Source organism: Protobothrops mucrosquamatus, unplaced genomic scaffold (assembly GCF_001527695.2).
Source record: "Protobothrops mucrosquamatus isolate PMUCROS unplaced genomic scaffold, P.Mucros_1.0 scaffold_155, whole genome shotgun sequence".
Classification (NCBI taxonomy): Eukaryota; Metazoa; Chordata; class Lepidosauria; order Squamata; family Viperidae; genus Protobothrops; species Protobothrops mucrosquamatus.
The window spans coordinates 88551-102482 of NW_015386231.1; the positions used below are offsets into that span (position 1 = coordinate 88551).

General features: G+C 40.5%; 1 protein-coding gene across 2 annotated transcripts in view; it reads left to right on the forward strand.

Moving 5' to 3' along the window:
• SLC11A2 (solute carrier family 11 member 2) overlaps nucleotides 1-13932 on the forward strand; it is a 65644-nt gene that overhangs the window by 20432 nt on the left and 31280 nt on the right. The window contains exons 1-6 of one of the 2 annotated variants that reach the window (XM_015820531.1): nucleotides 1978-2042; nucleotides 3848-3972; nucleotides 5402-5527; nucleotides 6371-6490; nucleotides 10921-11027; nucleotides 13661-13731. In XM_015820531.1, coding sequence (XP_015676017.1) covers nucleotides 2009-2042; nucleotides 3848-3972; nucleotides 5402-5527; nucleotides 6371-6490; nucleotides 10921-11027; nucleotides 13661-13731 — 583 coding nt within the window. In that variant the 5' untranslated portion in view covers nucleotides 1978-2008. Of the gene's footprint in view, nucleotides 1-1977; nucleotides 2043-3847; nucleotides 3973-5401; nucleotides 5528-6370; nucleotides 6491-10920; nucleotides 11028-13660; nucleotides 13732-13932 lie in introns of those variants that run through there. The other variant, XM_015820523.1, reaches the window with a different exon arrangement.

The window sequence follows — 13932 nt, forward strand, 5'->3', positions numbered from 1 at the left end:
TTTATTTTATTTTATTTTATTTTGATCCAAAATGATTCACACAGTGCATAGCTAAAGTAGACATTGTGCTTTCCTGACCCATTCTCTGTTTGGATGGTTTTAAAAAGCATTTTCACTCATGGGTGATAATCCTGTCAGTGGCTACTAGTCATGATGTCTCTATCTTAATTCTGATAAGCCAGTGTACCTCTAGTAGGAAAGATTAGCATGATTGTACAATTGCAGTCTTATCTGTTTATGAGCTTCCCAGAGACACAGCAGAATTGGAGGGACGGGGGGGGGATAGGGACAAGGGGGTAGACTTAAAGAAGCCACAGTGTGGCATTGCAACCCCAGGCCCACCCCTGTTTGATGTATATTGCAACATTTGAAGCCCAGAATGGGCAGAGTTTACAACAGGGGTCTTCAAACTTGGTCGTGCCTGGCTGAGGAATTCTGAGAGTTGAAGTCCACAAGTCATAAAAGGGCCAAGTTTGAAGACCCCTGGCTTACAACATGATACCACAATGCTGTTTTCATCATTCTGATGACAGTACAGGCAGTCCTCAAATTATGACTACAGTAGTGAGCTCTGGATTTCCATTGCTAAGCAAGACCATTGTTAAGCGAGTTTTGCCCCCATTTTATCACCTTTCTCGCCACAGTTGTTAAGTGAAGCACTGCAGTTGTTAAGTTTGTAATCCAGTTGTGAACTGAATCTGGCTTCCCCGTTGACTTTGCTGGTCGCAAAGTTGCCAGAGAGGATCACATGACCCCGAGACGCTGCAACAGTCATAAGCACAAGCCAGTTGCCCAACGTCTCATGATCACAGGGATGCTATAACAGTGGTAAGTGTGAAAAACGGTCATAAATCACTTTTTTCAGTATCGTCGTATCTTCAAACGGTCATGAAATGAAATGGTTGTAAGTCAAGGACTGCCTGCGGTGAGAGCCTGCGAGCCCCATAGCAAAGGCATCTGGTTTTGGCCACTGAGGGATCAGAATACTGGAGTAGACCAGCCTTTGATGTGATCCTTGTATGGCTCTTAACTTTGCCCCTTTCTCTGATACGAACAAGAGTTTGTGCAATTTCAGGTCGTCCTGGTATTGTCAAGAGGGAAATGTAAGGTATAAAAAGTGGCTTGTTTTATAAAAGGGAGGGCCTGATGTAAATCTGAGGGTGTTCAGAGGTCATTGATTTGGCCTTAGTAAAACAAAAAACAAAAAAACCCAGAAGAGATCCCTAAAAAAATACATCTTATACAGTTCCCTGAGCTTTTTGGAATGCTACCTAAAGTAGAGCACCACTTGGGGCTAAATCCTTTTGAATCTGTACATTCACCTAGTGCAGAATGAAGCCTAAATCTGGGAAAGTCCCAATTTAAGTCCTCCAGTTGAAGCCTAAATCTGGGAAATTCCCGATTTAAATTCTCCAGCTGAAATGTGCTAATCATCTTCCTCCTGAATAAGCTGCCCTGCCAGTAGGTTATGAATAGAAACCATTCTATTATTTCCTGGTAGAACAGACTATTTTCCTTGGTGATCTGCAGTTAACATACCGTCTTAAGAGAGGACATTCCATTACCTGACTGTCTGCCAAAAGTCTTGCTGGAGTTTACCTCTTGGGTCAAGTTGCTTATTATTTACTGTGCAGCTTCGGGGAAATTGCTGGCAACGGGTTCGAGTTGTGTGCTACCTACTTTTCCTTAGACTTTTTCAGCCTTGGTTAACTAGCTGAGCAAGGTGAGCGTAGCTGTTTGATTCGTGCTTTTTCAGGGTGGCTGTTGCATTAAAGCTCTCGTGTAAACTGAGTGGCATATCCTGTTCCTTGGAAGGCGGAGTGAGTAGAGACGTAGGAGGAGAAACCCAAGTTCATCGTCTCAATCAACAAAACAGCCACTGTCCCCGTATCTCTTCTCTTTACCGCTCCTGTTTCTAGCTATAAATTGGTCACTTCTGTACATCCTGAGGAGGCAGGTGTCAGTCTGTTGTTTTTTTTTTAATCTCTGGAAGCAGAGCTGAGCTATAATGTCCCGTGGAGAATACAAGCTTGAATACAAGAGTGAGTACAGTTGCAGTCTGCTTTCCTACAGGGGAGGTGGTAGTATAAAATTATTGTCTGTGTTGCGAAACTCTGCAGACCTACCTTCTTCCTTGTGGCTGGGTTATTTTGCTATTTTGAGGAGAAGTACAGGGTATTGTGAATGCCTTCTGTAGAACGTGATGTCCTTATAACCCTTTGATCTATTTCTTGCTAGGGTGATGGAAGAGATTTAATTTATTCCCAATGCTTCCCCCCCCCCCAAAAAAAAATCAAGATGTGGTTTTAATAGACCGTCCAGATTAATGATCTAAGTTTAGGGGAAAATATAGCTACAGAGCCCATTAACAAGGTAAATGCTTGTATTTCAATGAATAGACCTGAAGATCAGCCCAGTCCAGCATTTGGATTCCAGAAGTGAGTAGCCACTGAGTTGTAGGTAAGGAAATAAGAAGATCAGAAACTCTTTCATGAATGAATAAAATACGCAAGAACTTCAAATGGGAAAAAAGTGGTAGGTTTGGGAGAGAAAAAAACAGTTGGCAACTGTAGGGTTACAATTGAGCATATCAAAATAAATTCTTTTAAGCAGACATAAACAGAGTAGATTGCATGTCTGCAAGGTGAGAATATTAAGAAAGGTCAGATTCCCACCCTGTGGATGTTCAATCAAACATATAATTTCTCAAACAAACAGATAAGGAAAGGGAGGCGATGGCTTCGGTTATGTGATAGTTAAGTAGGGAGGAGAGCAAATTATTTCCCATGCTACATAGATTGGGGGGAAAAAAAAGAAACATTCTTATCCCAGAATTCTACAGCTTGCAGGGAGAGAGCCAGAAGCGGTCTAACTGTAATTGTAATCAAATGAACATTCAAAAAGCAGCCTTTAGGCTTCAGCATACAACTGGGAATATAGGAAATGTCCAAAGAGTTTTCATTCCAAGAAAACTCTATAGCCACAGCAGAAAATCGCCCATATAAATTTATAGAACTCCCTTTCTGTCAAAGCTAGAGGCTCTTTGTCAGTCTTAACACTTCCATCAGTCTGGACTGTCGTGGTCGTCAGCCATTCAGCCATGTCCAGTCTTTGGCCACTGTATGGATCAACACTCTCCATGCCCCCTCTTTCTCACACTTGACTCCTTCAGATCCACCATGGTCATCCCAGTGTCATCTTTTATACTGTCCAGCCAGCGGATACTAGGGCCTCTCTTTCTCCTTTTTCTGCTGATCCTGCAGGATCTTAGATAATGAATGGGTGTCATCTAAGAGTTACATCTGGGGACTGGAGTAGCTATCAAGTTGTCTGTGTTTAGTTGCACTTCCTGGAAAGACCATACATGCTGTATAGAGGCAGGCATTCCTATCTAACTGTATGTGTCTCTTTGAATCCAAGTTCAGTTTTCTGTTTTGTTTTATTTGTGGAGTTAAGGATTAAATACCTTTGCATAATTGTAAATAATACAACCATGACATGGATGACTGAGAATCTCCATATACCTTTGCATAAATGACAACAATTTGGTGTGTGTGTGTGTGTGTGTGTTCAGTTACTGTGTGCAAGTAACAGCTAGTTTACCTGTTAATTTAAGTTCCTTGTGCAGATATAGGTCGTTAGATCATCTTGCCCCTACCTGGCTCCCTGCAAATATATTGGTTCCATACTATAATGGGTAACATTTTCAAATGGCATGAGATTTTTTTCCCCCAGTGGATGAAGCATAACATGATGCATTTCTCTGTATATTACATCTGTCTTGCTGCTCTTCCGCTCTTCCTACTTCTCCACTTCCTTATCACATCATTCTGTTCTTGCTGTGCAGAAGATACCTCTGGGGATGGTGTTAGTACCATTTACAGCAACCCAATAACGCCACAGGCCTCAGACTCTGCAGATGAATTTACCACCTACTTTGATCAGAAAATACCTATACCAGAAGATGAAAAGGTTAGTATGGGTCATAAGAGTGATGGTGGGGTCACCATAGGTGATCATTTCCCTGGTATTTTATTGAAGAGCACCCATTGTGTCACAGAAAGGGGAGCGTGAAGAATTACTGGTCACAGTAACATTTGCTTAAGATATGCTTAGTTTATGCTCCGGTTCACTATAAGCTGTCAAATATATATTAGTGGAACATTTTGATGTTTCTGAAGATTCAAGAGAATTAACTTGGTCTCTTGATTGCCTGTTGTGTGTCTGGATGAGTCACTTTTCTGCAGTTGCTTTCTTCTTATTTTAAGTCAGTAATTGATGCAGCAACTCAGGGATTGATGGAGACTGAGCCTCCTTTAAGTATTGTGCTCAATCAGTCTCCCTCTAAGTGCTTTTAACTGTAATTTTCATCAGCTCTAACCTCTGACTACGTCATTTGGAGTGAGTGAAAGTTATATTCTATAACATGTGGAAGTATCCAGAGAGGAGAAACCTGCTCTAAGCAATAAATTGCTTCAGTTAATGATTAAAAAATGCCTTTAGTATTTAAAAATCTGTACTTCTCTTTCCTGTGCTCTTCCGGGCATGGAATACATTTGATCTCAAATATAATACGTCTTTGCTTCTTCCTAATGCTTGTCAAGGATGGGAGATGATGGAATGAGAGTGATATTTTACTAGCCACTGTAATTATTGAATGACTATACGGAGGAAACAATAATCCTCTGTGAAGAAAACAGTTACTGCCTTTAATTTCTTAAATGAATAGTTGCACCCATAGTCATTTTTGTACATTTTGTTTCTTGAAAAGATCCCATCATCTGTGGGTTGCCCTGACTTTAAGGTTCTTCTGTTACTAAAGGCTTTCATTTTGGAATTCTAAATAAGAATTATATTAAAGGAATATGCAAGCTAAGGACAAAGGTGGTTTTTTTTTACTCTCTAGCATTATATATTCTGAGTATTGAGTAGGGCTCATAATGTATACAAGCATAAATTCTTTTTTTATTATCTCAGACTTTTTTATCTGAGCAGTAGAATTTAGGATAGAGATGAGGAAATAATTTAAACTATTATTAAAAATTGAGTTGTTAAAAATTAAAAATTGATCCTTTGCAAAGTACTCTAGTTGTCTTAAGAGTTGCTAACTGATCTTCCACATCAAAGTTTACGAAAAAAATATATAAGGCTTTCCTAGAACTGACTTTGCAAGACCTAGTGTAATTTATTATGAAAGTAAATTGATAACACTATGCCATATGTGGTGTAAGTAAAATATTATGCTTTGCCTCTTTAAATTAACAGTTTTCTTGGATTTAAATAATAACAAATAATTAACAGCATAACAGTTGAAGTTAATGTGTGAATTTATTTATTCCCCTGTGTGAAAATGCTTAATATCTCCCCCCTCCTCCACCTTTCTCCATTTCTATTCATAAAGCACCCATTGTTCAGTATTCGAAAACTATGGGCCTTCACTGGGCCTGGTTTCCTGATGAGCATTGCCTACCTGGATCCAGGTAACATTGAATCAGATCTACAGTCTGGGGCAGTTGCAGGATTTAAGGTAAGTACCGTAGCTAATCTGTCTTTTTGTAAAACCTTTCACTTTGAAACCTGTTGTAGAGATTGATCTGAAGAATGTCTTAACAATTCAATTCAAGGGCACTGAGCAAAACAAACATTTTTCTAAACACATTTTTTTTTGTAGACGCTTTCCTTAAAATGTACATTGAAAATGTTTGAAAATGGGATTTTGCAAGGTTAGGGAATGACAATAAAGTACAACAGAGGAGAATTTTCTTGGTTTGTGTTCTTACATCTGGTCACATTGAACTGATTCACATTGAAGATTAATTGCCATGCATTATTAGGTTGATTCATCAGAATGTGTACTGTTCATTATGGGTTACCTCTTAACATCTAGAGGCATGCCATAAAAATTGGGGACAGAACAAATAGAATACTGGAAGCAACGCCTGTGATTTCCCACATTTAAAAAGAATTATTAGATATTATGTTTTATTGTCGCATCTAACTGAATACCTGTCTTTGCTACCAGCAAAGTTCCATAGTCAGGCCCCAGGAAGCATGGGTTTCTTTGGAGAAACATCTCTGAGATGTTTCAAATGTCCAGGGTTCTGCACAAACAGACGAATGTTTATGTAGCAAACACCTATTTGGAATGTTCTTATTTGAACATTAAATTCTCCAGAACAAAAGCCCAAATATGTCTGAGGTAGAGTATGGTTCTCTGGGACAGGTTTTGATTGTGAGAGGGCTTGGATAAATATCTCCAGAAATGCAGATATTGTTTAGTTAGCAGAATCCCCTAGATTGTTGTTCATCTTCCAGAATATTGCCATCCTGGCTGCTTTTCATTTTCTGTGTTTATTTATATGTTTTTCAGCTACTCTGGGTTCTCTTGTTGGCTACTGTCATTGGTTTGCTCTTACAACGTCTGGCGGCAAGGCTGGGAGTAGTAACAGGACTTCATCTGGCAGAAGTATGCAATCGACAGTATCCCAAGGTGGGTACATTGGCTGTGTCTGCATGAACATCCCAGGCGATAGAGGGGCATTCTTTTTCAAGGATTGGGGCTTCCAGAGCCAGTCAGCAGATCATATTTATTTAAGTTCTTTGTTAAATGTTGAACATGTTGACTTGCAACTGCTAATTCTTCACTCAAATCAGCACTACTCATGGCTTATCCGTGGTTTGTTTAACTCAGCTTAGCCTGACGTGAAGGCTGACTGTGACTCTTATCACATCAGAAGAAGCCATTACCAAACTAACCTCTTGCCATGCTTCAGATTCTCTTTAGGTGAACAGATCCATAATCCAATGTGAGTGTCTGGGTTGCCAAGCTCTGCTAAATTAGAGCTTGATAGTGGCAAACATTTGTGAACAGGAGCAACAATTGGATAGCAGTCATGCCTGTGTTTTAGCTATAGGCTTAGGAAAACATGATGTGCAGATATTCTATGATCTATAGATCAGGAGTGGGCAACCATGGCAACGTTATGACCTGTGGACTTCAACTCCCAACTATGCTGGCTCAGGAATTCTGGGAGTTGAAGTCCACTGGTCGTAAAGTTGCCATGGTTGCCCACCCCTGATCTGTAGGATCATACAATAAATAGGGAGAGAGGCAAGACTGCAAAATCTATGAAGACTGGAACCAGGAAAGAAGAGAAGTCCAGGGAAAGGTACTAACTGTGGATAATTCTGAAGTCTCCAAAATTGGAGTTTGAGTTCTTGGTAAAAACAGCTGGGTAAGCAAACAGAATAAAAAAGGAATGAGATAGAGGGATTATCCCAGAGAACAAAAGTACAGAAATTGCGTCATTCTCTCTCTCAACAAAAATGCAAACTCCTCCATCTTGCTTTAGAGGGAGGAGGCCAGGAGGGAGGTAGGATAAGGGGGAAAGGTCACTCTAATTAGAAGAAAAGAGAAGAACCCCGCAGAAGGAGAAAGTTCAGTAGGGAACAGAGAAAAAGGAGGATGTTGCCTCCAGGGATAGAATAAGAGATAGCTATACAAAAAAAAAACCCCTTGGAGGCCTATAACTAGAGAATAGAGAAATGGATTCCACCCTTTTTTTTCTGCAGTCTTTCCCCTTAGTGAAGTTAATGTGGTGGCTTTTCCCTTTCAACAATCATGTCTGCCTTTATTCCACAAATACAGGTAGTCCTCGAGTTACGACCCGTAATTGAGTCTGCAATTACAGTCGTACATCATGACAATTGTAGAGCCGATCACCATGTGACAGTATCTGATTTTATGACCATTTTTGTAGCCTGTAAAGCAAATGCAGCATTTGTAAAGCAAACATAGAAGTGAACATCAGAATTATTAAGTGAATCCATTGTTACCAGAAGTAAACAACACTTTCTGGCAAAAATGTCATAAATTAAAGTCACGTGACAATAACAATAACAATAATGTAGTTGGAAGGGATGTTTGAGGTATTCTAGTCCAACCCCCTGCTCAGGCAGGAAATCTTATACAATTTCACACAAATGGCTGTCCAGTCTCTTCTTAAAAACTTCTAGTGTTGGAGCATTCACAACTTCTGGAGGCAGATTGTTCCACTGGTTAATTGTTCTGTCAGGAAATTTCTCCTTAGTTCTAGGTTGCTTTAGCCTCCAGTCCCCTGATCATCTTTGTTACTCTTCTTTGTACTCTTTCTAGAGTCTCAACATCTTTTTTACATCGTGGTGACCAAAACTGGATGCAGTATTCCAAGTGTGGCCTTACCAAGGCGTTGTAAAGTGGTATTAACACTTCATGTGATCTTGACCATGGGGTGCTGCAAACAGCCATAAATGGGGCTGGTTGTTGAGCACCCAAGATATGGTCATGTGACCATGGCTGGGGGAAGGTGGATGTCCTAGCTCCAAATTTGGGTTGTAAATACTTTTTTTCAGGGTCTGTCATTACTTTGAACAATCACTAAGTGATCGGTTGTAAGCCAAGGACTACCTGTACAAAATGATTTTCCTGCTTCAGTGGAAATTAATGGAGGAAGAAACTTGAATTTTACGTGGGTGAATATGGTGTTTATGTGGTCAAGATCCAGAAGGCTCTGGTCCTGAAAGGGGGAGGATCTTGACTTGCTGGATTAGAGTACAAATATTCTTTGCACAGGTCCTCAGGAAGTGTTTTTGCTTCCTGTGGACACTCTCCTGTGTAGCGCTTATTGTGAATCAGGGAATGACTGTTTAACAATAGATCAATAATACAATCAGTGGATGTCTTCTGAAAAAAAATCTAATCACTGAATAAAAGCATAGTTCTTTTACTTTAAGAGTCAGAAACTTTGGTTTCCAAATTAATATTCAAATGCTCCCTTTCTGTCTTCCCTGTTCAAACTAATGCTCCTACGGTATTTGTTTGATGTTGTTCCCATAATTATTTCAATTACTGATAAATGAATCTCTTAAAAACCTGGAGGTAGACAGGCTTATAGGATATCTTCTTTGGTATGAAATTCCTTTTGGGCCTGCTTTGGCAAGACTGTTGCTTAGAGACGCAGAAATCTCCTACGAAACCCAGGGTCCCCCCCTCCTTTCAGTATTAATTATCCCTTGTTAGGTTGCTCCATTGTTTTTAACTTTGGGTGGTCTGTGTGCATGTATGCATGTTCATAGATGATTTGGCAATTATCCATCTCCTGGATCTGGCACATCTGAAGGAAAACAGCATAGAAATCTTTAAAAACTGACAACAATCTATTGCTTGCCTTTCCCTTCCCTGGAGTTATGTTAGAACTGGGGTCTTCAAACTTGGCCCTTTTATGACTGGTGGACTTCAACTCCCAGAATTCCTCAGCCAGGCACGCTGGCTGAGGAATTCTGGGAGTTGAAGTCCACCGGTCATAAAAGGGCCAAGTTTGAAGACCCCTGTGTTGGAATATTCTTAGTAAGTAGCAGATTTAACTCTGGTGATAATCCAGATTAAATTCTTATTGTAATAATTACCTTTTTCCTAAGGGAAACAGTGCATTCTACAGTTCACTGCTTCTAAGGTTGTATGGAAACTGCTCCAACACAGTTCCTCCTTACCAGGATGAAGGTCTCATCAGAAACTGCAGGATTACATGGGAGGAGCCAGTTTCTGGGAGGACTGATACTTTTGGCCCAAGGAAGGGAGTTACAAAGGTGGCAACCTGGGCTTCCTTAGGTTTCCCTCTTTGAAATACCATAGGAAGCTAATACCAGGAGAGGATTGGAAAAGACTTAGCAAAAATTCGGCTAAATCCAGAATCTTCTTTTGCAGTCTGCTCGATGTCTTTGACAAACATTTTGAACGATGGCCACCTGCTAGCACAGTGTTTCTCAACCTTGACAATTTTAAGGCATGTGGACTTCAACTCCCAGAATTCCACAGCCAGCATTGCTGGCTGTGGAATTCTGGGAGTTGAAGTCCACATGCCTTAAAATTGTCAAGGTTGAGAAACACTGTGCTAGCAGATCCTTGGCTTATATAATTGTGTGTCTTGTATAGCTCCTACATCTGCTGCGTAGCTATCTCTTGGTTTAGAAGTGAGTTTAAAAACTTTCGGGCTATCTTTTGAGTTGCCAGATTCCCCCGCACAGCCATCCATGTAGGCGGTTGCTGGTCAGGAGACGCTTCATCCTCCCTTTGCTAGGAGAGTTTGCTTTCTAAAATTAGATTGTGGTGATTCTTTCTCATTGCACAATGCGTGGGGGGGGGGAAGGAAGAAGGAATTTTTGGATGGCTTCTGAAGGCTGTGGGTGGGTGAATCATTGTGGAGATTGTGAAGCTAGAATTGGACCAGAGCATTAAAATAAGGTTTGAATCATATTTTGCAACTATCTGCTCAGTGTAATTGAGTGCATATCACTGCTATTGTACATGGAAAAGAAGAGTGTGTCTCTTTCTGTTGACTTCTTACTGAGGGAACTCTAGGGTGGACAAAATGTTTCCATACTAAACTATCAAGAGGTTCAGGGCAAATGCTGCTTCCTTTCATGCACAATTTAATAAATTAAGCAGTAGGCAGACTTAATGTGCCTCACCATGTTCTTATCCTCTCCTCTTTCTTTCTTTCTTTCTTTCTTTCTTTCTTTCTTTCTTTCTTTCTTTCTTTCTTTCTTTCTCTCTTTCTTTCTCTCTTTCTCTCCCTCCCTCCCTCCCTCCCTCTCTCCCTCTTTCTTTCTTTCTTTCTTTCTTTCTTTCTTTCTTTCTTTCTTTCTTTCTTTCTTTCTTTCTTTCTTTCTTTCTTTCTCCCCTCCAATTGTTTGACTTATCCACCCAGGGGACTATCAGGGAGGGCACAGACTGCTGTTTTGTCAGAGATATGTACAGAACTGTTGCAAAGAGTTTTTGGAAGGGAACCAGTCGCCGCAGCTCCTGGTTACTCCCTGGGGTGGAGGGGGTGTGGTGGAGAAGATTTCACATTTTAAGCATGACCTTCTTGAATTTTTGCCTAGGTTCCTCGACTTATCTTGTGGCTGATGGTCGAGCTGGCTATCATTGGATCGGATATGCAAGAAGTCATTGGCTCAGCAATTGCCATTAACCTCTTATCTGTTGGGAAGTAAGTTAGCTATTTCATTCTTTGAATCTTTTGTGCTTTTAGCAGTATCCTGCTGGTCACGAGTTGAAACCACACAAGAGATACAATCAAGGAAGAAAACTCCATATCAAATCTAGGAATTCTTTCCCCAGTCAGTGCATTTTTTCACAACCGGACACCGATAATATTTACATCGTAGTCATGGGATGTATATGATTTACTGCGCTTTAATGGCAAGACTTTTTAAATGCCTGCAGATAGGTCACATTTGAAAGTGAGCTTTTCAAGCGTGAAAAGGTGACTCAATGACTCAAACGAGGCAGGTGACATTTAAGGAAAACTAGCCTCAGTTCCTTCAGGTTTTTTTTTCCTATTTGCCCTTTTCTTGTGTCTTTCCCTGAAAAACCCTACGAGTATTTATATAAGCATTCACTAACATTGAATCAGGGTAACTTGAAATGATCAAAAGATGTCTTGACCGAAGGCAATTGAATTACGAAATTCACTGTTTAATAGCCACTAATTTTAATTAGTTTAGTCCATGAAGAATTAGGCGATCAGGGGCTATTTGATACTTTATTAACGCCTAATCAAAAGGAGCATGTATGTTTTAAATGCTAGTTGCTAGCAAGGAGAAAGAGCAGGAGAGGGTTATTATTCTCATGTCCTGCTTGCAAGCTTCCAGATTCAATCTGGTTGGTGATTCTGTGGTACCGATCCTTGAATTACAAGGACCTCTAGCCTGATCAAAAGGATCATAATGTCTTTGTGTATCCACTTTCTAGTACAGTCTAGTGCTCGACTTACAACCACAGTTGAGCCCCAAATTTCTGTTGCTAAGCGAGACATTTGTTAAGTGAGTTTTGCCCCATTTTACGGCCTCTCTTGCCACAAATGTTAAGTGAATCACTGCAGTTGTTAAGTCAGTAACAAGGTTGTTCAGTGAATTTGGCTCCCCCGTTGACTTTGCTTGTCAGAAGGTCGCAAAAAGAGGTCACATGACCACAGGATGCTGCAACAGTCATAAAAGTGAACCAGTTGCCAAACGTCTGAATTTTGATCAGAGGACCATGGGGACGTTGCAATGGTCATAAGTATGAAAAATGGTCCTATGTCACTTCTTTCAGTGCCATTGGAACTTTGAATGGTCATTAAACAAACTGTTGTACGTTGAGGACTACCTGTGTAATAGGTTGGTGAGAAAGCCATAGTCCAATGTCAAAAGAACATGCGAAGTCCAGTGTTCAACTCTTGATAAATCTTGATAAAGCTGCTTGAAATTATGTGGTGCATTGATTCCATTCATTGCATAGCATGGATGAACATCTTATCCTAGGCCAGGGGTAGGCAACCTTGGCTCTTTTATGACTCGTGGACTTCAACTCCCAGAATTCCTGAGCCAGCCACGCTGAGGGGAAAGGGAGAGTTTCCAAGCTGAGCCATGCTGGCTCAGGAATTCTGGGAGTTGAAGTCCACGAGTCATAAAAGAGCCAAGGTTGTCTACCCCTGGCCTAGGTTGAGGGTCATAGACAGACTTCTGATGCATGACTGCACCACTTTCTTAAAGGCGTGAAGAAAACCATGAATACTTTTGCAGGTCATATGTAACATCAGGATGTAGCTTAATGTAGTATCAGTGTGGTCTCTCGATATAAGCACTATCAAATGGCATCTAAAGATACACCAGACACCTTTTGGGCACCCATCATGCTCATTACCCGATATTACTTTTTAGACCTATTTAAAATATTTACATTTTTTTAAAAAAAAGATGCTGCTGTGCTGCAAAGCACCTGTAGCATTTTAAATGTCAAAGTTCCTCTGCTCTCCAAAATTTCTTAAAAAGTAAACTTAATGGGCAGCTGCATCTTAGTGATTTGTTTAGAGGTGTATCCATTGCTCTGGAAAGAAAGGGACAAAGAAAAGCAGGAGTGGTAGGAAACCGCTGGGTGTGAGGAATCATAGTGGCGGTCAAGTGATATCCTAGGAAATTGGCACTTGTATTCCTCATAGCAGCCATGTTTTGAATGGGGAGCCCTTCCAGTTGTCATTGTGCAGTTAATAAAAGCAAAAGGTTCACCAGATGCCAAGTGTACCTTAACAGCTCAGTTGGGTCTCCTGCTGCATTGTGTACCTAGCTATAATCGCTTCAATTCTTTTCTGAATAAGCTTTAGCAAAATTCTGTTTCAGAGCTTAGAGTTATTAGATGATGGCTGCAGCCCAGGTAGATGGCTTCCTTTGAAGTATTGCAACAAATAATGGAATCAGCTTGCTGTCTATGCATCCTAAAACAATGTTTGGTCTTCTAAATGATAGGATGACTCAGACGTCACTCTGACAGAGCCAGTGTTAATAGCTAAACTACACAAAATGTGACACTTTTCTGCATGTGTTGCTAGAAACGGGCAACGCTTTTGCCCCATAAATTTCTAGCAAACTGCCCAGTTTGTTTCCTGGTTAAGGAGGCTTTCTGTTCTCTGGATTGTAATGACTCTCCCCTCGCCCTTAAATAAGTGATTTGTCCACCTTTTGTACTTAGAGATAAATTTGGGCTGCATCCTAGGTGCCTTAAATGGAAGGAATAATCAGGTAGACTCTGACCTATGTAGAAGAACAATCTGAAGCTTGTTCATCTGTTTTTGTCTTCCCACAGAATCCCTTTGTGGGGTGGAGTGCTCATAACAATAGCTGATACATTTGTGTTTCTCTTCCTGGACAAGTATGGTAAGCGCTTTTCTTACTGAAGCAGATTTCTTTTATTTCTTAAATAATCTCTTGATTGATGAGATTAAGGCACTTTGATGTGTGGGAAGGGCTCTGCTTGCCACGCTCCAGAGAATTCACTTTGTGCACAAACCTGGAAAGATTTTAACTTGATTCCTTTCAAAAATGACTTGCCATGCAGAGGAGACAATTATATGTGCG